This window comes from Taudactylus pleione, unplaced genomic scaffold (genome assembly GCF_031769625.1).
Source record: "Taudactylus pleione unplaced genomic scaffold, aTauple2 ptg000461l, whole genome shotgun sequence".
In the NCBI taxonomy this organism is placed as follows: domain Eukaryota; kingdom Metazoa; phylum Chordata; class Amphibia; order Anura; family Myobatrachidae; genus Taudactylus; species Taudactylus pleione.
Genome location: NW_028284863.1, coordinates 685,239 through 708,655, shown reverse-complemented (window position 1 = coordinate 708,655; position 23,417 = coordinate 685,239). Strand labels below are relative to the sequence as shown.

The following is a 23,417-nucleotide window of genomic DNA, read 5'->3' as shown; positions in this document are numbered from 1 at the left end:
GCGTTGATAGGTCAAATGAGGGATGCGGCTTCCTACATTGGGGAAGCATCGTTAGACGCAAGCCTGCTAACCTCTCGGGTGTCGGCTGCAGCTGTGTCGGCGCGTCGGTCCTTGTGGCTGAGGTCTTAGAGAGCTGACGCTGACTCCAAAAAGGGACTGGAGGCCTTACCTTTTAATGGGGAGTTGCTTTTTGGTCCAGACTTGGACAAAATTGTGGACACTCTGGCTAAGTCTAAATCAGCCTTCCTCCCTTCGGCTTCTGCTCCTACCAAGGTACGGAGCTCTGCTTTTCGGTCCTTTCGGGTTCAGGGCAAGGCAAAAGGTCAGTCCTTCCCGAGGCAGTCGACGACCAAGGCCGCTTCTAAGCCCAAGAAGCAGCCCTGGAGTGCCAGGCGCCCTTCTTCCAAGCAGGAAGATAAACCTTCTGCCTGATGGGACGGGCCTCCCTCTGGGGGACCCCAGAGTGGGAGGCCGACTTCTTCTATTTGCCCAGTGCTGGCACAATACCACCACGGATGCCTGGGTTCGAGAAGTGGTCTCCCAGGGGTACGCCCTGTCTTTTCGGCACAGACCGCCCCACCAGTTTTTCTGCACGAGTCCTTCTCAGAATACGACCAAGTCTTTACAGATTCAGGAAGCTATAGAGTCCTTGCTGACAGCAGGGGTCATTGTTCCCGTTCCTCAATTACAACGAGGGACGGGGTTCTATTCTTCTCTGTTTCTGGTGCGGAAACCCAATGGTTCTCATCGCCCTATCCTCAACTTGAAGTCTCTGAACAAATTCCTCAGAGTTCCCAAGTTCAGGATGGAAATGTTACGTTCCATCATTCTGGCGATGGAACCGGGGGATTACATGGTGTCCCTGGATATCCAGGACGCCTACCTCCATGTTCCGATAGCACCTTCGCACCAGCGGTATCTGAGGTTCGCTATCCTTCAACACCATTACCAGTTCCGGGCGCTACCCTTTGGTCTCTCCACGGCACCGAGGGTGTTCACGAAGATTATGGCGGTCATGGCCGCACATCTTCGGAACCAGAATGTACGGCTACTACCGTATCTGGACGACCTCCTGTTGCTGGCGAGTTCCCCGGAGGTACTGCTTCATCATCTCCACTTGACGGTCGCTTGCCTGCAAGCGCACGGGTGGCTGATAAATTGGAAAAAGTCCTCCCTGATTCCATCTCAGCGGATGGTTCATTTGGGAGCCCTGCTAGATTCTCGTCAGCAAAGGATCTTCCTGACCCCGGAGAAGGTCTCCTCCCTGCAGCTGAGGATACACAGTTGCCTGAGCAGTTGCCGCCTGTCGGTCCATTCGGCTATGAGGGTTTTGGGCTCCATGGTGTCAACATTCGACATGGTGGAATTTGCCCAGTTCCATTCCCGGCCTCTGCAGGGGCTGATTCTATCGGAATGGAACGGGTTACCTCACCGGATCCGCTCTCAGTTGCTGGTGTTGTCCCCGGAGGTTCGGCAGTCTTTGGCTTGGTGGCTTCAGACAGCTCATCTGGTCGAGGGGCGTCCCTTTTGGATCCCGGACTGGGTCCTGCTCACGACGGATGCCAGTCTTCGGGGTTGGGGAGCAGTGACCGGCTCGTTGTCACTTCAGGGTCGTTGGTCTGCGGAAGAAGCTCTTCTTCCCATCAACATTCTGGAACTGCGGGCGGTTTATCGGGCCCTGCAGTCATCTGGTCCCGCTCTTTACGGACGGCCGGTTCAGGTGCAGTCCGACAACGCCACTACGGTGGCGTATATCAACCACCAAGGAGGAACTCTAAGTCGGGCAGCAATGTCGGAGGTGTCTCGCATCCTTGCTTGGGCGGAGTGTCACATTCCAGCGATCTCGGCAGTCTTCATTCCCGGAGTCCTCAATTGGGAGGCGGACTTCCTCAGCCGTCACGACGTGCATCCCGGGGAATGGTCGCTTCACCCAGAGGTGTTTCAGCTACTCGTGGACAGGTGGGGGCTGCCGGAGCTGGACTTGATGGCCTCCCGTCACAATCACAAGTTGCCCGTTTACGGGTCAAGGACAAGAGACGCAGGCGCCAGTCTGGTAGACGCGCTGTCGGTGAAATGGACGTTTCACCTGGCGTATCGGTTTCCTCCGATATCCTTACTTCCTCGGGTTCTGCGGAAATTCAAGCAGGACGGCGGCACGCTCGTGCTGGTTGCTCCGGCGTGGCCCAGACGTCCTTGGTACTCCGATCTGAGGTGTCTCTCCATCGACGCTCCGTACCTTCTTCCTCAGCGTCGGGACCTGTTGTCTCAAGGGCCCTGCCTTTACCCGGATCTGGGTCGGCTGTCTTTGACGGCGTGGCTCTTGAGACAGCAGTCTTGAGGTCTAGGGGTTTCTCCAGTTCAGTCATTGGTACCATGCTTAGGGCACGCAAGCCTGCCTCCGCACGGATTTACCACAGGGTGTGGCGCACTTACTTTCAGTGGTGTGAATCCAGAAACTATGATCCTCAGGTGTTCCGGGTTTCCAGAATCTTGGAGTTCCTTCAATCAGGTTTGGACCTCGGCTTACGCCTGGCCTCTCTGAAGGTTCATGTGTCTGCATTGTCCGTGTGGTTTCAGCGACGGATTGCTACACTACCGGATGTTCACACCTTTTTCCAGGGTGTTCTCAGGATACAGCCTCCCTTCGTGCCTGCTGTGGCTCCTTGGGACTTGGCGGTGGTGCTACGGGTCTTGCAGGGTCATCTTTTTGAGCCTCTTGAGGCGGTGGACCTCAAGTGGCTGACGTTCAAGACCGTTTTTCTCCTAGCAATTGCTTCTGCCAGGAGGGTGTCAGAGTTTGGGGCGCTTTCCTGTCGCCCTCCTTTTCTGATTTTTCATCAGGACAGAGCAGTGCTCCGCACTCGTCCTGAGTTTTTGCCCAAAGTGGTCTCGAAGTTCCACATTAATCAGGAACTTGTTGTGCCAGCTTTTCAGTCGCCTGATCTTTCAGCTGGTGAGGCTTCCTTAGATGTAGTCCGGGCGCTTAGAATCTATGTGGATCGGACTGCTTCGGTTAGGAAGTCTGATTCTTTGTTTGTCCTCTTCGGTTTTCACAAGAGGGGTTGGCCTGCCAACAAGCAAACGTTAGCCCGTTGGCTTTGTTCCGTTATTTGTGAGGCTTATGCACAGGAGGGTTTACCTGTGCCAGCCTCTGTTAAGGCTCATTCCACTCGTTCTGTGGGTCCCTCTTGGGCTGCTAGACGTGGCGCCTCCGCTGTTCAGCTGTGTAAGGCGGCCACTTGGTCTTCAATTCAAACGTTTTTGAGGTTCTATGCGTTTGACACCTTCGCCTCTCAGGATGCATCCTTCGGGCGCCGGGTACTCCTTTCAGCACAGGAGCGTCCCCGCCCTTAGTTGAACTGCTTTGGGACATCCCCAAGGTCAACCCTGTGGACCCCCTATGGACCCTGAAGTAGAAAACAAGAGATATGGTAAGAACTTGCCTTTGTTATCTCTGTTTCTACGAAGTCCATAGGGTCCACAGGGCGCCCGCCCTGATGCACCTGGCTTCAAATGGGCTGTGTGGCTGGTCACCGGTTTTCCGTCTCCCATTTCTGTGAGTATGGTTTCTTGTGTGTTCCAGTCTTCCTTCTCTCTGTTTAGTCTCCTCCTCCGGCCTTAGCTGCTTACCAACTGAGGTGCCTGTGGCCGGGGCGGGGTATAGAGGAGGACGGACCCAAGTGCATCCTGGGAGCAGCAAAGCTTTAACTGCGTGGTGCCCATGGATCCAGATCCAGCTATACCCCAAGGTCAACCCTATGGACTTCGTAGAAACAGAGATAACAAAGGTAAGTTCTTACCATATCTCTTGTTGTCACCCCTACAGTAAATGATAGTGATGATACAAGTTGCTGAGATGACTCCAGATGCTATAATTTTGCAGTAGAAGGTGTCGGTCTATTTTAGCTGTGAACTCTTCATTATACTTATACAGATTGTGCTAATCTAACACACAGAGTCCCGAGAGAATCACCCGTCGGATACTGGTTCCAGCTGTCTCCCAAATGTGGACACACGCCCCCTCCAATCTTCAGCCTCATTGGACAACAGTATCGACCTGCCAAATGCTTCTACCTCATTCCAGCCAATCAAATCTGATCCCTCAGACAGTAAGTAACCAGCTTCTATGACTCCTCCCTGTTAATGAGCATCTTGGTGTATAGAATGGGTTTCTCTAAGCTCCAATGGAAGAAGGGTGTAGAGGTGCGAGGAGATTGGCCAGGAAGCTGAGGCAGGGTGCTAACTGGTACCTCTACCTCAGCAGCTTTATCTGTAATCTAATGCTACAATATGAGTGGGGTCTCTCCTGGTTGTGGCACATGTTCCCTCTGACTGCTTCTAGTGACCGAGCACCAGAGACAGCCGGTGATTCTACAAGATCAAAGTTAGTTCGCTCTCCAGAGCTCAAAGGACCATTAGGTGGCGATTTCTACTCCCCCTACTGAGAGGGACCTCTGCCTAGTGCTCTTACCAGTACTGAGGCCTTATCTGCATCTCCCTGCTGGGAGCTGAGAGGGACCTCTGTCTAGTGCTCTTACCAGTACTGAGGCCTTATCTGTATCTCCCTGCTGGGTGCTGAGAGGGACCTCTGCCTAGTGCTCTTACCAGTACTGAGGCCTTATCTGTATCTCCCTGCTGGGAGCTGAGAGGGACCTCTGCCTAGTGCTCTTACCAGTACTGAGGCCTTATCTGTATCTCCCTGCTGGGTGCTGAGAGGGACCTCTGTCTAGTGCTCTTACCAGTACTGAGGCCTTATCTGCATCTCCCTGCTGGGTGCTGAGGGACCTCTGCCTAGTGCTCTTACCAGTACTGAGGCCTTATCTGCATCTCCCTGCTGAGAGTGACCTCTGCCTAGTGCTCTTACCAGTACTGAGGCCTTATCTGTATCTCCCTGCTGGGAGCTGAGAGGGACCTCTGCCTAGTGCTCTTACCAGTACTGAGGCCTTATCTGCATCTCCCTGCTGGGTGCTGAGGGACCTCTGCCTAGTGCTCTTACCAGTACTGAGGCCTTATCTGCATCTCCCTGCTGGGAGCTGAGAGGGACCTCTGTCTAGTGCTCTTACCAGTACTGAGGCCTTATCTGCATCTCCCTGCTGGGTGCTGAGAGGGACCTCTGCCTAGTGCTCTTACCAGTACTGAGGTCTTATCTGTATCTCCCTGCTGGGTGCTGAGAGGGACCTCTGCCTAGTGCTCTTACCAGTACTGAGGTCTTATCTGTATCTCCCTGCTGGGTGCTGAGAGGGACCTCTGCCTAGTGCTCTTACCAGTACTGAGGCCTTATCTGTATCTCCCTGCTGGGTGCTGAGAGGGACCTCTGGCTAGTGCTCTTAGGCCTTATCTTATCTGCATTCCCTGCCTTGGGGTATGTTATACTATATTCTCTACCTCCGTGGCAGGTTCTACACAAGATTTTCTGTCTCCTGACAAAAGGAGCAATTCCGGAGCTCTTCTAGAAGGGCAGCCACTGATGTTTCTTACCTGTTCTAAAAGTCCTGCGATACGGAGATCCACTTACCCCAGCTAGTAGTGACAACTACATGGGTTAAGACGGACAATTACCAAAATTAATTAGTTTCTCACCGTCTTGCCATATATAAGAAAAAGTTTTTCAGGTCAACAGATTTTCCCTAACTTTAATGTTAACTGTAGCTTGGGTCAATAATGAGATTCTTATGTGGTTGGAACTTGTTTGAAAAGGAAATCAATACAGATATTTATTAAGAGCAAACTCCATGGCAACCCTGACTAATGGGTTAAAACCCCCTTCAACGTGTGATAGATAAAAGAAACACGTCCCAGAAGTTATATCATTGCACTCCTCTGTCTGTGTCCTGTCTTCCAGTAGATAGTCAGGGGCCATGGAATATAGTGTGAGGTGTCCTGATGGCTCCCAGTGTCACTGCCAATGAGTGAGCTAGGGTATCGCCAGGAAGCGCCATGCTTATGTATAGGGCTCTTGCAGATCATGTGGCACACGAACAACTGTGGTTGCTGATGCCACTTTCACTTACAGAAGCCAGCATGGCAGTGTGCCCGGATGACCTCGCCCCAGCCAGTAGATAGAATTATTTCTACTGCAGGGTCCATAGGGTATCCACAGGATACCTTGGGGTATAGGCGATGGCGGCAGACATCCAGGCACCACAGAGTTAAATTTCCAGCCCCCCAGGATGCACTGGGGTCTCTCTCCTATACCCCGCCTCCGAGCCTCAGGCCACTCAGTTTTCATCGGTGCCTGGCCGGACCAGTCGCACCGTACAGAGGGGGGTCTTTTCAAGGCCCCTGAAGATTTCTTTGCAGCTGCGGCTGCACAACTGGAGTGCTCCATAGGACATTCAGTATTGACGTCCATGCTGTCACTCCTACACCCCGCCGGTACCGATCCGGGGATGCTGGTTGGTAGCTGGGGTCACAGCTAGCGGTGACCCCGGCTACCTGGACTGTGGCCGGATGCACGGGGGACAAGGTAAGCAGCGGGGTCCCGCGGTGGGCACCCGCCGGTAACAGTCCTTTTTGGTCCCCAGGCAGGGGGCTCCCTGGGGATCGGCTGCGCGTGGGGCCAGGTACTGATCCTGCGCCTTCCACTAGACCACCAGGGACAGCGGACCGCAGCATGTGCGGTAGAGCGCGGCGTCCCAGGGGTTAATAGCAGGCCACGGGAGAACGCCTTCCCTGTCTCACAGCCGGCGTCTCCCCCGCTGCACAGTGCCATTCCACAGCGGTCTGAGCGAGCTGTATCAGCGCTCCTCCCCGGGCCCGCCTTCTCTCTGCTCCTCGGTGGCCATTTTCTCACTACATGTGCTGGGGATGGCAAACGCTGCTGGAAGCTGTTACAGGTGCCATTGCGGTCCGGGTCCCCCGCATACCTCTCCTTCAATTAAGGTCAGTGTATGCAGCACTGTTTCCTACCAGGCTCGGGTCTGTGTAGTTGATCGCAGTGCTTGTAATGCAGGATGTTATCTGTGCATTGTATGTGACTTAAATGCTAGCGCTGTTTGCCTGTACTTTAATTTCTGACTGTCAGCCTTTTCCTATCCCTGTTCTTCTGCTACAGCCCCTGCGGTGCGGTGTCGCAGGGTGTTTATTACCTCACAGTAAACGTGGTTTCTACTTCAGGGTCCATAGGGGTCCACAGGGTGACCTTGGGGGGATAGCTGGATCCTGGATCCTCGGGCAACACGGAGTTAAAGCTTTTAGCTGCTCCCAGGATGCACTTGGGTCCAACCTCCCCTATACCCCGCCCCCGAGCCACAGGCACCTCAGTTTAAGATGGTGCCCGCCCGGAGTCGGGTCACCCTGCGGGGGGGGGGCTGCAGGAGCAGCCCCCTAAAGCTTTTTATTTAACTAGGTTAAATTTATTTTTACTATAGTTTTGTTCTCCAGAGCGGCAGCGCTGGGCTGTCTGTACAGACGCCCACGCTGCCGCTCCTTCTCCCTGCTGGCGCCGCGACGCCAGCACTGAACTGGGGATCGCGGCGGGGGAAGCCAGAGTCTGTACTAGCCGGACTCTGGCTTCCCCCGGGACTGCTGCCGGAAGACGCCGGGGAGCTTAAGGTAAGCCGCGCACCGCTGATTAGCGGCGGTGCGCGGGTAATGCCTTCTATATGCAGTCCCATGCCCCCGGTCTAGGGGACAGACCGGGGGCGCTAGCGGTGGCGGCGGGCCCCCCCCTCTATCGGAGGCATACCCCGTCAGACCACTAGACCACCAGGGTAAATTAAGTGGCAAGCGGGATGCCGCAACCTTGGGGGTTAATATGCTAGCCAGGGGAGGAAGCCTTCCCTGTCTAGCGGCTCCTCCCCTCAGCTCAGCGCGCCTTTCAGCACGGAGTCTGGCGTCGCTGAGCTGCAGTTACTCGGGCCACTCCTCCTCTGAGGTCTCCAGCGCCATTTTCTTACTGGCAGCGTGGATACTCTCAGGGAGCACGCGGACCGGTCCCCCTGTGTACCTCTCCCCCGATCAAGGACAGTGTACACAGCACTATAGCCCTCCCAGACACTGAATCTGGGAGGTTGATTGTAGTGGAAAGGTGCAGTGAGTATATCTTCCTGCATGGTATGTGACTTTTGCTAGTGCTGCCTGTCTGTGTCTTTTTTCTACTGTCATCCTGTACCTATCCCTTTCCTTCTCCTACAAGCCCTACAGGTGTGCGGGGGAAGGGTGTTTCTACTGACCTCACCTATATAGATCACGTATTTGTGAGGTCCGTCACATACAGTTGTGTGCTACACGGTGCTATATTGTGGGCTGTTGTTCAGCACACTGGTGAGTGCGCACGTTTTCTTCCTAAGTCATGTCTGAGGAGGAGATTGAGCACTCCGGGGCTCCGGTATTGTTCTCCTGCAGGAGTAGATAGGGAGGATTTGTCACAGGACGGCCTGTGCGGACGGTGCCAGGCGGTCCCTGGTACGTCTAAACCTCCCATGTCGCAGGAGCCACCATGGGCGATGTTTTCCCAGGTGCTGGTGTCCATCGCGGACCGTCTGTCGGTCCCGACTGCCGCCCCTACTAGGGCGTTGCCCCAGCCTGCCATCCCCCATTCCCCGGGTGTCGCACAATTATTGCAGACTCCCCCGGGGTCTCAGCCTGTTGGTCCCTATGCGGGTTGCCAATGTATGTTCAGTCCACCCCTGTGGCACAGCGGCTGTGGTGCCGTTTCAGGCTCCTGTGACAGCCCCTCCACCCTGGGTGGATGCGCTTTCCCACACTGTCCAAGATTTGGCGGCAGCATTTTCGGCTTTTCAGTCGATGTTGCGTAGTGACGTGCCCTCCAGGGCGTCTAAACGCTCAGTCATGGCACAGGCTGCGCATCTTTCGGATTCTGAGGGGTCCTCGGATGATGGTGAGGTGCAGGATGACTCAGCCTCAGATGCCTCAGTCCAGGAGGTAGACACTAAGTCTTCCATCAATGTGCGGGCTCTGGTTAAGGCATGGCGGGCCATTCTTCTGATTGAGGATGAGGCACCCGCTCCCAAGTCAAGGTATCCTAGTTTTAAAAAAGCTAAGGTTACTTCTACAGCGTTCCCCTTGTCTGATCAGTTGACTGATCACATGGCGGTGGCCTGGCAGACGCCCAGTAAGCGTTTCCTGCCACAGAAACGCTTGGCGCCCAATTATCCATTCCCGGAAGCGCATTGTAAGAAATGGGAAACTCCGCCTGCAGTCGATTCCCATGTAACACGCCTCATCAGGAGTGCTACTTTGCCATTGCCGTCTATATCCTCGCTGAAGGATCCTACGGACAGGAAGGTGGAGACTTGTCTAAAGTCTATTTATTCTCTCTCAGGGGCTGTAGCCCGGCCGTCCATGGCCATCTCCTGGGTGGCCAAGGCCATTGAGGGGTGGGCCAACGCCTTGGAGGACACGTTTACGGATGAATCTCCGGACGTCCAGAGGGCGTTGTTAGGACAGATGAGAGATGCCGCCTCCTACATTGGAGAAGCATCTTTGGATGCTAGCCTGTTGACCTCTAGGGTTTCGGCGGCAGCAGTGTCTGCTCGTAGATCCTTGTGGTTGCGGTCTTGGAGAGCAGACGCGTATTCAAAGAAAGGCTTGGAGGCCTTACCTTTTAATGGGGAATTACTATTTGGTCCGGACCTGGACAAAATAGTAGATACCCTGGCAAAATCCAAGTCAGCCTTCCTCCCTTCAGCTACTACACCTGCTAAGGTCCGGAGCTCTGCGTTTCGTTTCTTTCGGGTTCAGGGCAAGGCAAAGGGTCAGTCCTTCCCGAGGCAGTCCGCACCCAAGACCGCCTCAAAGCCAAAGAAGCAAGCCTGGAGTGCTAGGCGCCCTTCTTCCAAGCCAGAAGATAAGCCTTCTGCGTGATGGGACGGGCCTCCCTCTGGGGGACCCCAGAGTGGGAGGCCGACTTCTTCAATTCGCCCAGTGCTGGCACAATACCACCACGGATGCCTGGGTGCGAGAAGTGGTCTCCCAGGGGTACGCCCTGTCTTTTCGGCACAGGCCGCCTTGCCAGTTTTTTTGCACAAGTCCTTCTCAGGACAAAACCAAGGCCTTGCAGGTTCAGGAAGCCATAGAGGCCTTGCTGACGGCGGGGGTCATTATACCCGTACCACAGTCTCAACGTGGGATGGGGTATTACTCTACGCTGTTTCTGGTGCAGAAACCCAATGGCTCTCATCGCCCCATCCTCAATTTGAAGTCCCTGAACAGGTTTCTCAGGGTTCCCAAATTCAGGATGGAAACTTTGCGTTCCATCATACTGGCGATGGAACCGGGGGATTATATGGTCTCCCTGGATATCCAGGACGCCTATCTCCATGTGCCTATAGCAACATTGCACCAACGGTTTCTGCGGTTTGCTATTCTCCACAACCACTACCAATTCAGGGCTCTACCCTTTGGTCTCTCCACGGCACCAAGGGTATTTACCAAGGTGATGGCGGTCATGGCGGCTCACCTTCGGAGCCAGGGGATACGGTTGCTACCGTATCTAGACGACCTCCTCTTGCTGGCAAGCTCCCCGGAGGTACTGATCCAGCATCTCCACCTGACGGTCGCTTGTCTACAGGCGCACGGCTGGTTGATCAACTGGAAGAAATCCTCCCTCATCCCATCACAACGGATGGTTCATTTGGGGGCCCTGCTGGACTCTCGTCAGCAACGGATTTTTCTGACTCCAGAGAAGGTCTCCTCCTTACAGCTGCGGATTCACAGTTGTCTGAGCAGTGGCAGAGTGTCGGTGCACTCAGCGATGAGAGTTTTGGGGTCCATGGTGTCGGCATTCGACATGGTGGAGTTTGCCCAGTTCCATTCCAGGCCCCTGCAGGGGCTGATTCTTTCGGAATGGAACGGATTGCCACACAGGATCCGCTCTCAGATGCTGGTGTTGTCCTCGGAGGTGCGTCTGTCCCTAGCCTGGTGGCTGCAGACAGCTCATCTCCTGGAGGGGCGCTCCTTTTGGATCCCGGAATGGGTTCTGCTCACGACAGATGCCAGTCTCCGGGGTTGGGGGGCGGAGACAGGCTCCTTGTCACTTCAGGGTCGTTGGTCGGTGGAGGAAGCGATTCTTCCCATCAACATCCTGGAACTGCGTGCAGTATACAGAGCCCTGCAGTCGTCCGGCACCGCTCTTCTCGGAAGGGCCGTTCAGGTGCAGTCAGACAACGCCACCACGGTGGCGTACATCAATCACCAGGGAGGGACTCGCAGTCGAGCTGCGATGTTGGAGGTGTCACGCGTCCTGGCTTGGGCGGAGCGCTATCTTCCAGCTCTCTCGGCAGTTTTCATCCCAGGAGTCCTCAATTGGGAGGCAGACTTCCTCAGCCGTTACAATGTGCATCCCGGGGAATGGTCGCTTCATCCAGAGGTATTCCAACTACTCGTGGACAAGTGGGGGCTGCCAGAGCTGGACCTGATGGCGTCCCGTCACAATCACAAGCTGCCTGTGTACGGGTCAAGGACAAGGGATGCAGGCGCAAGTCTAATAGACGCGCTGTCAGTGAAATGGCTGTTTCAACTGGCTTACTTGTTCCCTCCGATATCTCTGCTGCCTCGGGTCCTGCGCAAGTTCAAACAGGACGGAGGCACACTGATCCTGGTGGCCCCAGCGTGGCCCAGAAGGCCGTGGTACTCCGATCTGCGGAGCCTGTCCATCGACGCTCCGTACCTCCTACCTCAACGGCGGGACCTGTTGTCTCAGGGGCCCTGTCTTCACCCAGATCTGGGTCGACTATCTTTGACGGCGTGGCTCTTGAGACAGCCGTCCTGAGGTCTCGGGGCTTTTCTAGCTCTGTTATTACCACCATGCTGAGGGCGCGCAAGCCTGCTTCCGCGAGGATCTACCACAGAGTGTGGCACACTTACTTTCAGTGGTGCGAGGCCAGAAACTATGATCCCCAGGTGTTCCGGGTTTCGCGTATTCTGGCTTTCCTTCAGTCGGGTTTGGACTTAGGATTACGTCTTTCCTCACTGAAGGTACACGTGTCTGCTCTGTCGGTGTGGTTCCAGCGCAGGATCGCTGCTATGCCGGACGTACACACCTTTTTCCAGGGTGTTTTGAGAATCCAGCCTCCCTTTGTGCCACCTGTGGCCCCGTGGGATTTGGCGGTGGTTCTTCGGGCCTTACAGGGTCCTCCTTTTGAGCCCTTGGAGTCAGTGGAGCTCAAGTGGCTAACTTTTAAAACTGTTTTCCTCTTGGCAATTGCTTCTGCCAGGAGGGTTTCAGATTTGGGGGCGCTTTCTTGTCGTCCCCCTTTTCTGATTTTTCATCAGGACATAGCGGTGCTTCGCACTCGTCCTGATTTCCTGCCTAAGGTGGTTTCCAGGTTCCACATTAATCAGGAAATTGTTGTACCAGCCTTTCAGTCACCTGATCTTTCGGCTGGGGAGACTTCCTTAGACGTTGTCCGGGCACTCCAGGTTTATGTGGACCGGACTAGTTCTGTGAGGAAGTCGGATTCTTTGTTTATCCTCTTTGGTTTTCACAAGAGGGGTTGGCCTGCCAACAAACAGACTCTAGCCTGTTGGCTTCGTTCTGTTATTATTGAGGCTTATATGCAGGAGGGTTTACCTGTTCCAGCCTCTGTTAAGGCTCATTCCACTCGGTCCGTGGGCCCTTCTTGGGCTGCTAGCCGTGGCACCTCTGCTGTTCAGCTCTGTAAGGCGGCCACCTGGTCTTCCATTCAGACCTTTTTGAGGTTCTATGCGTTTGACACCTTTGCCTCTCAGGATGCATCCTTTGGGCGCCGGGTTCTCCTATCAGCACAGGAGCGTCCCCGCCCTTAGTTGGACTGCTTTGGGACATCCCCAAGGTCACCCTGTGGACCCCTATGGACCCTGAAGTAGAAAACAAGAGATATGGTAAGAACTTACCTTTGTTATCTCTGTTTCTACGAAGTCCATAGGGTCCAAAGGGCACCCGCCCTGACGCACCTGGCTTCATATGGGCTCTGTGACTGGTCACCGGTTTTCCGTCTCCCATTTCTGTGAGTATGGTTCTTGTGTGTTCCAGTCTTCCTTCTCTCTGTTTCGTCTCCTCCTCCGGCCTGGGCTGCTTACCAACTGAGGTGCCTGTGGCTCGGGGGCGGGGTATAGGGGAGGTTGGACCCAAATGCATCCTGGGAGCAGCTAAAAGCTTTAACTCCGTGGTGCCCGAGGATCCAGGATCCAGCTATACCTCCAAGGTCACCCTGTGGACCCTATGGACTTCGTAGAAACAGAGATAACAAAGGTAAGTTCTTACCATATCTCTTGTTTTTTCTGTGTGGGAGGTCACATACGCTCCGTTCACACTCCTCATGTCGGAAAGTGAACGAGGATATCCTCTTCCAGCTATAATGTACTGATATCATGTGCAGTTAGCGGAGGGATATGTAGACGCTGAGGGTTTACGGAGGGCATGTTGTATTCTATATATCACGCCCCATTTCTGTCACTGTGCCTGCACAAAAAGGGGACCGCCCTCGGCTGGCTAAAATGCTTACAGCCCTCCATATAACCCCTATAGGGCGTTTCCCTATAGGGGTTATCGCAGCGAGTGGTGGTCTCATCACATGCATGGGTCCCTGGACAGTTGATGGTACCCCAGTGTATCCTGTTTTTCCCCCCCCCCCAGGTCTCGCAGGAGCCTGTGTGGGTGAATGTATTGTCCAAATGGTATAGCACCTGATGGACGTTTTACAGGGGGAGTCACCATTTCGGCCTTCTAAACGGCCTTTCGGGTCTCAGACGGGTAAGGACATGACGTCTGATGATGGTGACATTGACTTTTTCAGACACGAGCCCCTTAGTGCAAAGGAGGCGTAGTCTGGGTCTAAAGTCTATATACCTGGCCTTATACGGGCAGTCCGTGCGGCTTTGGTTATTACATATCCCCCGTGGCTAAATCCAAATATGCCTTCTTTAAGGATAAGGGTGTTGCCACTGTAATTCCTCTATCTGGTCAGGTGGATCATTTAGAGGAGGCGTGGAAAATCTGGGTAAGTGGTTCCAGCCTCAAAAACGGTTGACCTTTTGCATACCCCTTTGCGGATAATTATTTTTCCGAAAGTGAGTTACCTTTACATGTAGATTCTCATGTTACACGCCTAGTGAGGAGTGCTACGTTGCCCATGCCCTCCAGGTCCTCCTTGAAGGAGGGTGCAAATATATTTAAAATCTAAATTGCTCCCTTGCTGGAGGGGCTTCCAGGCCGGCTATGGCCGTGTGCTGGGGGGCCAGAGCCATGGAGCACTGGGTAGGTAACTGGATCTCTGCACACTGACTCTCCAGCAGAGCAGGTGGATAGTGGCAAATTCTCAGAGACTTAGCCACGTTCATAATGAGACAGTCTTACATATAGCCTACTCCTTTCCAGAATCTCCTCGGCAGCAGTAGCGGCTCGGCAGTAGTAGCGGCTCGCCGCTCCCTGTGGTTGCGTTCTTGGAAAGCGGACGAAGATTCCATTTGGAATACTTTGCCTTTTACGGGATAGGTCCTGTTTGGCCCTCATCTGGACACAATTGTGGCCCCGCAGGCAGCAGCTACGTCTGCGTGTCTGCCATCGGCTACAGTCCCATCGGGGTCTGGGGCTTCGTCTTTTCGGCCCTGTGAGGCCAGGCTAAGTCTAAAATATAGCATTCCAAGACAGTCAGTAGCCAGGAAATCTGCTCAACCATAAGAACAGGCTTGGCGTACAAGACGTCCTACTCCCAAGTTGGACTATAAGCCTTCAGCCTCACGGGACGGGCCTCCTCTCGGGGGACCCCAGAGTTGGAGGCCGGCTTCTCCAATTCGCCCAGTGCTGGTGTCTGACCTCCACGGCCACTGGGGTAAGAAGTATTTTCTTGAAGGTATGTCCTCTCCTCCCTGTAAACGCCTCCCAGATGGGTTTTCGTTACAGGTCTTCTGTCAATTCAAGACAAGGCCCTGTAATTTTTGAGGGTGTTACACTCTATTCTCCAGGCAGGAGTTATAGTACCTATTCCGTTGCCCCAAAGGGGAACGAGCTATTACTCCATCCTCTTCCTGGTACAGAAACCCAATGGGTCTTACCTGGACATCCTCAACTCTAATCCTTCAACAAATTTTTAAGAGTTCCTCGGTTCAGGAGGGGGACCCTGCATTCCATCATTCAATGGAGCCTGGGAATTTTGTGGTGTCGTTGGATATATTCAGGGTGACTACCTGAATGTCCCTGTTTCTTAGAACACCAGTGTTTTTCCTCAGGTTTGCAGTGGTCGATAAGCATTTCCACTTTTACCAGGGTCATGGCAGTTATGGCAGCCCACCTGCGGATGCAGGGGGTCCGCTTGTTACCCAATCCGGGCGACCTCCTGGTGCTACCAGAGTCTCCAGAGATACTTCAGTGCCATCTGCAACGGACAATATCTGTGTTGCTACGTTAGGGCTGACTGATACACTGGAAATGGTCCTCTCTGATTCTTCAGAGGATGCTCCATATCCCAACATCTGAGGATCTTTGTGATTGAGGAAAAGAGCTCTGCATTACAGGCAAAGGTACGCAGTTGCCTGCGGAGTCGCCGAGTGTCTATTCACTCGGCAATGTGGTTCCTGGGTTCCAGGGTGTCGCTGTTCGACATGGTGGAGAGTACCCAGTGTCACTCTGAACCTCTAGAAAACTTGATCCTCTCCGGATGGGATAGGTTGCCCCATAGGATAAAGTAAATAGTGCTTTCCCCGGAGGTTTGTCTCTCTCTGGCCTGGTGGCTGCGGAAAGCTCACCTAAACAAGGGGCACCCCCTTTGAGATTGCGGACAGGGTCCTTCTGACGACGGACACCAGTATCCGTGGCTGGGAAGCAGTGACGGGTCCACACTTGTTCCAGGGCAGGTGGACACCAGTAGTTTTTGCGCTTCCCATAAACATCTGAGAACTCAGAGCAGTATTCAAGGTTCTCCATCATACAGGACAGGTCCTCCACGGAAATACCGTGCAGGTACAGTCTGACAACGCCATCATGATGGCTTATGTAAACCACCTAGGAGGTTCCCGAAGTCGGGCGACACTAACAGTGGTGTCCCGGATTCTGGCTTGGGTGGAAGGCTATATCCCTGCCGTCATCGGCAGTGTTCATTCAGGAATCTTAAAAGATGGAAAGCATGCTTTCCCAGCCGTCAGGACATGCATTCAGGGAAATGTCCTCTTCATCAGGAGGTGTTCAATCTTCTGGTGAACAAGTGGAGCCTTTCGGAGATGAGACTCTTATGGTAGACGTATGTTGGTCCAGTGGACCTTCCAAGTTGTGTACCGTGTACCTCGTCCCTCCGTTATCCCTTCTTCCTCCAATAATAGCAAGAAGGAGGCGCGCTCCTGCTGATAGCTCGTGCGTGGGCCAGACGGCACTATTACTCAGATCTTTGGAGTGTTTCAGTTAACACTCCGAAGCTGTTACCTCTATGACCGGACCTGTTGTCTCAGGATCCTGGCTGATACCCAGACCTGGGTTGTCTGTCCTTGACGACTGCCCTCTTAAGGTCTAGGAGTTTTTCCAGCTCTATAGTTAACAGGGCGTATGTCCATGCTACGAGCTCGGAAGATTTTATCTGCAAGAATTTACCATCAGGTATGGCATACTTTCTTTCAGTTGTGTCGCCCTACAGGCTATGCTCCTCGGGTATTCCGGATATCCAGACTGTTGGGTTTCCTACAGGTGGGCTTAGATAACGGTCTTCGCCTTGCTTACCTGAAGGTGCAGGTTTCTGCCCTGTTGGTTTCATTGTAGGATTGCTACTCTTCCTGATGTCCGCACCTTTGTGCAGGGTGTACATTATATTCAGCATCCCTTTGTTCCACCTGTGGCTCCTTGGGATTTGGCTGTGGTCTTTAGGGCTCTCTGAGGACCGCCATTTGATCCACTGGGCTCAGTGGATTTCAAATGGCTTACGGCTAGGAATGTATTCCTTCTGGCCATTGATTTGGTCGGTAGGATCTCAGAATGGGGGGCTGTCATGTAGACCTCCCTTTTTCTCATCTTTCCTAGGAACTGGGACTGGGCAGTGCTTCGCACTTGCCCTGGTTTTTTACCTACGGTGGTGTCTAGTTTCCACATCAATGAGGAAATTATAGTACCTCCTTTACTTCCCCAGTCCTTTCTGCTGGTGAGGCCTCTTTGGATGTGGTACGGGCTCTAAGAATTTAAGTTGACCGTACCAGTCCGTTTAGGAAATCAGACTCTCGGTTTTGTCCTTTCTGCTTTCCATACAAAGGGTTGGCCTGCCACTGCGCTAACTTTGGCAGGATGGATTCACAGGTCTTCCTGTTCCATCCTCTATTAAAGCTCTTCCACTAAGTCTGTGGGTCCTTCGTGGTCAGCTCGACGTGGCGGTTCAGCGGTGATTGGCAGCCACGTGGTCATCTGTCCATGTTTTTGTAAGGTATTATGTTTTTGATAACTTCGCCTCTCAGGATGCTTCCTTTCGGCGGCGGATTCTCCTTACAGCACAGGAGCGTCCCCACCCTTAAAGGATACTGCTTTGGGACATCCCCAAGGTATCCTGTGGATACCCCATGGACCCTGCAGTAGAAAATATGAGGTATGGTAAGAACTTACCCTTGTTATCTCTATTTCTACGAAGTCCATAGGGTTCCACAGGACTCCCGCCCTGTCGCACCTGTACTGCAGATGGGCTTTGATCTGGTCACCGGTTTCTCCGTCTCCTGGTGAGAATGTGATTCTTGTGTGTTCCAGACTGTCTTCTCTCTCTTTTTTTGTTCCGGCCTATGGCTTGTTACGAAACTGAGTGGCCTGAGGCTCGGGGGCGGGTTATAGGAGAGGGACCCCAGTGCATTCTGGGAGGCTGAAAATTTAACTCTGTGGTGCCTGGATGTCTGCCGCCATCACCTATACCCCAAGGTATCCTGTGGAACCCTATGGACTTCGTAGAAATAGAGATAACAAGGGTAAGTTCTTACCATATCTCATATTTTTTGATCTCACTGGCTCTTGGGGTATTAGAGATTCCCTCTTAACGTCAGAAACCCCCATTTACTGACTCCGCCCACTGCGTCGTGGCCATGTAACCTTCCTACCACCACCAAGCTCCTTCACTGGCACTTGGAAATTCCACTGGTCTTAGATAGACACCAGATGTTAGATCGGCAATCGGTCGACACAGAAATGGTCAACACAACTTTTTTGGCTAGAGTTGGACACTTACCGGAGAGTTAGGGTTTGGCACTAGAAGGGACGGTTGGGGTTCTGCACCAAGTGGAGGGGGAGGGTTGGGGCGAAGATTAGGCTTAGAAAAAAAAATGTGGCAACCATTTGTATCTGTCGACTATTGCCTAACATCTAGGGCCAAATGTAATAGGGTGAGAGTTTAGAAAATGCGAATTTAGCAGTAACCTGACACTTTTTAAACTCTGCCAATTTAATAGGATCCGAGAACACGGAAGCTCGCACATTTTTATACTAAAAAACTCACGAGTTAAACTCTCATCCAGATGTTTTCCCATTTTGAAGATAAACCTCTACCAATGTGCTAAACTCTCCCCCTATTACCTGGTGTCAATCTAAACATAACTATCTTTTATACCACACGGTTTGTCCAGGTACAGAGTTGCTTACTCTATGCCCGACTGTGATCAGGCCAAGTGCAGCGTCTCCCTGATGGGGAAGAGGAGCACTTACACACTCCCAGCATGCCCGATGGCATGACCGTGCCCGATGGCATGACAGTGTTATATACTCCCCTTCACACAGACCGGGTATATGACGGTGTTATATACTCCCCATCACACAGACCGGGTATATGACAGTGTTATATACTCCCCATCACACAGACCGGGTATATGACAGTATGTGACTGTGTTATATACTCCCCATCACACAGACCGGGTATATGACTGTGTTATATACTACCCATCACACAGACCAGGTATATGACAGTATGTGACTGTGTTATATAGTCCCACATCACACAGACCGGGTATATGACGGTGTTGTATACTACCCATCACACAGACCAGGTATATGACAGTATGTGACTGTGTTATATAGTCCCACATCACACAGACCGGGTATATGACGGTGTTGTATACTACCCATCACACAGACCAGGTATATGACGGTGTTATATACTACCCATCACGCAGACCAGGTATATGACAGTATGTGACAGTGTTATATAGTCCCCATCACACAGACCAGGTATATGACAGTATGTGACAGTGTTATATAGTCCCCATCACACAGACCAGGTATATGACGGTGTTATATACTACCCATCACACAGACCAGGTATTTCTACTTCAGGGTCCACAGGGTTGACCTTGGGGTATAGCTGGATCTGGATCCATGGGCACCACGCAGTTAAAGCTTTGCTGCTCCCAGGATGCACTTGGGTCCATCCTCCTCTATACCCCGCCCCCGGCCACAGGCACCTCAGTTTTAGTTGGTGCCCGGCCAGAGTCGGGTCACCCTGTGCAGTGGGGCTGCATAAGCAGCCCTTAAGCTTTATTCTTTATTTAAAAAAAAAAAAAAAAAAAGATTTTATTATTTTATTTTTACTGTCTTCAGAGCAGCAGCATCAGACTGTCCATCTGGACGTCTACGCTGCCGCTCCAACAGCCCCGCTGGCGCTGCGACGCCGGTACTGATCCGGGGATCGCAGCGGGACCCCGGAGTCAGTACTAGCGTGGCTCCGGGACCACCCAAGGACTGCTGCCGGACTGAAGGGACCAGGTAAGCCGCGTGCAGCGCTGTCAGCGCTGCACGCGGGGATAATGCAGTCTTCATGCCGCCGGTCTCTGGGGACAGACCGGCGGCGGGCTCCCCCTCTTCAGGAATACCCTGCGTGACCGCTGGCCCCCGGGGTGTAAGTACCGGCGGGGAACCGGCTTCCCCAGGGGTTTAGTACTAGCAGGGGAGGCAGCCTTCCCTGCTTCAGCGCTCCTCCCCTCAGCCCAGCGCGCCTTCTCTCATGTGTGCTGGCGTCGCTGGGCTGTTCTCACTCGGCCACTCCTCCTCAGAGCTCTCCGGCGGCCATCTTCCTCAGACAGCATCGCAGAGCTCCCAGGCAGGCTTCCAGTGGACCAGTCCCCCTGTGTACCTCTCCCCTGCAAAGGACAGTGTTCGCAGCGCTATAGCCCTCCCAGACACTGAATCTGGGAGGGTGATTGTAGCGGAAGGTGCAGTGAGTATATCTTCCTGCATGGTATGTGACTATTGCTAGTGCTGCTGTCTGTGCTTATTTTCTACTTACTGTCAGCTTTTTACCTATCCCTTTCCTTCTCCTACGGCCCGCAGGTGCGTGGGGGAGGGGTGTTCTTTCTGTGTACCTCACTTATATAAATCTACGTTTCTACTTCAGGGTCCATAGGGGGTCCACAGGGTTGACCTTGGGGTTATAGCTGGAACAGGATCCATGGGCACCACACAGTTAAGCTTTTAGCTCCCAGGATGCACTTGGGTCCTCCTCTATACCCCGCCCCCGAGCCACAGGCACCTCAGTGTAAGCTGGTGCCCGGCCGGAGTCGGTCACCGCGCAGGGGGGCTGCAGGAGCAGCCCCCAGAAGCTTTTTATTTTAAGTTAAATTTTATTTATTTTTAATCTTTTTACTACAGACGGCAGCGAAGGGCTGTCTGTACAGACGCCCACGCTGCCGCTCTGATCCCCGACTGGCGCCGCGACGCCAGTACTGATCTGGGGATCGCGGCGGGAGGACAGAGTCCGTACTAGCCGGACTCTGTCTACCTCCCAGGACTGCTGCCGGAGTCGCCGGGGATTCAGGTAAGCCGCGTGTCGCTGGCTAGCGGCGGCGCGCGGAATGCCTTAAATGCAGTCCTTTAGCCTCCGGTCCGGGGGACAGACCGGAGGCTGCTGGCAGTGGCGGCGGGCCCCCCCATAACCTGTGGGACCACTAGACCACCAGGGATAACCGGCAAGCGGGAAGCCAGCATCCCTGGGGTTATGGCCAGCCAGGGGAGGAAGCCTTCCCTGTCAGCGGCTCCTCCCCTCAGCTCAGCGCGCCTTTCAGCACGTAGTCTGGCGTCGCTGAGCTGCAGATTCCTCGGCCACTCCTCCTCTGAGGTCTCCAGCGGCCATTTTCCCAGTGGCAGCGCAGATCTCAGGGAGCACGCGGACCGGTCCCCCTGTGTACCTCTCCCCTGATTAAGGACAGCGTACACAGCACTATAGCCCTCCCAGACACTGAATCTGGGCAGGTTGATTGTAGTGTAAAGGTGCAGTGAGTATATCTTCCTGCATGGTATGTGACTTTTTGCTAGTGCTGCCTGTCTGTGCTTATTTTCCGCTTACTGTCAGCTTATACCTATCCCTTTACTTCTCCTACAAGCCCTGCAGGTGTGTGGGGGAGGGGCGTTTCTACTGACCTCACTTATATAGATCACGTATTTGTGAGGTCCGTCACATACAGTTGTGTGCTACTCAGTGCCATATTGTGGGCTGTTGTTCAGCACACCGGTGAATGCGTTTTACTTCTACCCTGGTGCCAGATATATAATATATTCTGTCATGTCAGACGAGGAGGTTGAGCGCTCAGTGGCTCCGGTGTTGGCCTCCTGCGGACGCTGTTCTGCAGGAGTAGATAGGGAGGATTTGTCACAGGATGGCCTGTGTAGTCGATGCCAGGTGGCTCCTGGTCCATCCAGACCTTCTCTGGCGCAGGAACCACCGTGGGCGATGTTTTCTCAAGTGCTGGTGTCTATTGCGGACCGTCTGTCGGTCCCGACTGCTCTCCCTACTAGGGCGGTGCCCCAGCCGACCATCCCCCATTCCCCGGGTGTCCCGCAGTTATTGCGGAGTCCTCCTGGGTCTCAATCAGTTGGTCCCTATGCGGGGTTGCCTATGTATATACAGGCTTCCCCTGTGCCGCAGCAGCCTGTGGTACCTTTTCAGGCCCCTATGGCGACGCCTCCACCATGGGTGGATGTGCTCTCCAACTCCGTGCAAAATTTGGCGGCCGCTTCCTCGGCTTTTCAGTCAATGTTGCAGACTGACATGCCTTCTAGGATTTCTAAACGCCCACTCATGACACGGGCTGCTCAGGTATCGGACTCAGAGGGTTCCTCAGATGATGGGGAGGTCCCTGATGACTCGGACGCCTCGGTCCAGGAAATGGATACCAAGTCGTCCATTAATGTGCGAGCACTAGTTAGGGCGGTGCGAGCTATTCTTCTTATAGAGGATGAGGCACCGGTTCCTAGGTCGAAGTTTCCTAGTTTCAAAAAAACTAAGGTGGCTTCTGCGGTGTTTCCCCTGTCGGATCAGTTGACGGATCATATGGCGGTAGCTTGGCAGGCGCCCAGTAAGAGATTCCTTCCTCAGAAGCGGTTGGCTTCTAATTACCCCTTCCCTGAGGCACATTGTAAAAAATGGGAAACTCCACCGGCGGTGGATTCCCATGTCACCCGTTTAACTCGGGGCGCCACCTTACCATTACCGTCGATATCCTCGCTGAAGGATCCCACGGACAGGAAAGTTGAGACTTGCTTAAAGTCTATTTACTCCCTCTCCGGGGCGGTGGCCCGACCGTCCATGGCCATTTCCTGGGTGGCCAAGGCCATTGAGGGGTGGGCCAATGCATTGGAAGATACCTTCCCGGACGACGCTCCGGATGTCCAGCGGGCGTTGTTGGGACAAATGAGGGACGCCGCTTCTTACATTGGAGAAGCTTCTTTAGATGCTAGTCTGCTGACCTCGCGGGTATCGGCTGCAGCGGTGTCTGCCCGCCGATCCTTATGGTTGCGGTCCTGGAGAGCAGACTCTGATTCAAAGAAAGGTCTGGAGGCCTTACCTTTCAATGGGGAATTACTATTTGGTCCGGACTTGGACAAAATAGTGGACACCCTGGCTAAATCCAAGTCGGCCTTCCTCCCTTCGGCGGCACTGCCTGCTAAGGTTCGGAGTTCGGCTTTTCGTTCCTTTCGGGTTCAGGGTAAGGCGGAAGGTCAGTCCTTCCCGAGACAGTCTGCGAGTAAGACGGCCTCTAAACCCAAGAAGCAAGCCTGGAGTGCTCGGCGCCCTTCTTCCAAGCAGGAAGATAAACCTGCGGCCTGATGGGACGGGCCTCCCTCTGGGGGACCTCAGAGTGGGAGGCCGACTTCTTCTATTTGCCCAGTGCTGGCACAATACCACCACGGATGCCTGGGTTCGAGAAGTGGTCTCCCAGGGGTACGTCCTGTCTTTTCGGCACAGACCACCCCACCAGTTTTTCTGCACAAGTCCTTCTCAGAACAAGACCAAGGCGTTACAGGTTCAGGAGGCTATAGAGTCCTTGCTGAAAGCAGGGGTCATTGTTCCCGTTCCTCTATCACAACGAGGGACGGGGTATTATTCGTCTCTGTTTCTGGTGCAGAAACCCAATGGTTCTCATCGCCCTATCCTCAACTTGAAGTCTCTGAACAAATTCCTCAGAGTTCCCAAGTTCAGGATGGAAACGTTACGTTCCATCATTCTGGCGATGGAACCGGGGGATTACATGGTGTCCCT

The 23,417-nt window shown here is 53.6% G+C and overlaps 1 protein-coding gene across 1 annotated transcript in view; it reads left to right on the top strand.

Annotated features, from left to right (window-relative positions):
- E2F4 (E2F transcription factor 4) overlaps positions 1-23,417 on the top strand; it is a 97,661-nt gene that overhangs the window by 61,834 nt on the left and 12,410 nt on the right. The window contains exon 7 of the mRNA XM_088448609.1: positions 3,957-4,109. Coding sequence (XP_088304735.1) covers positions 3,957-4,109 — 153 coding nt within the window. The remainder of the gene's footprint in view (positions 1-3,956; positions 4,110-23,417) is intronic.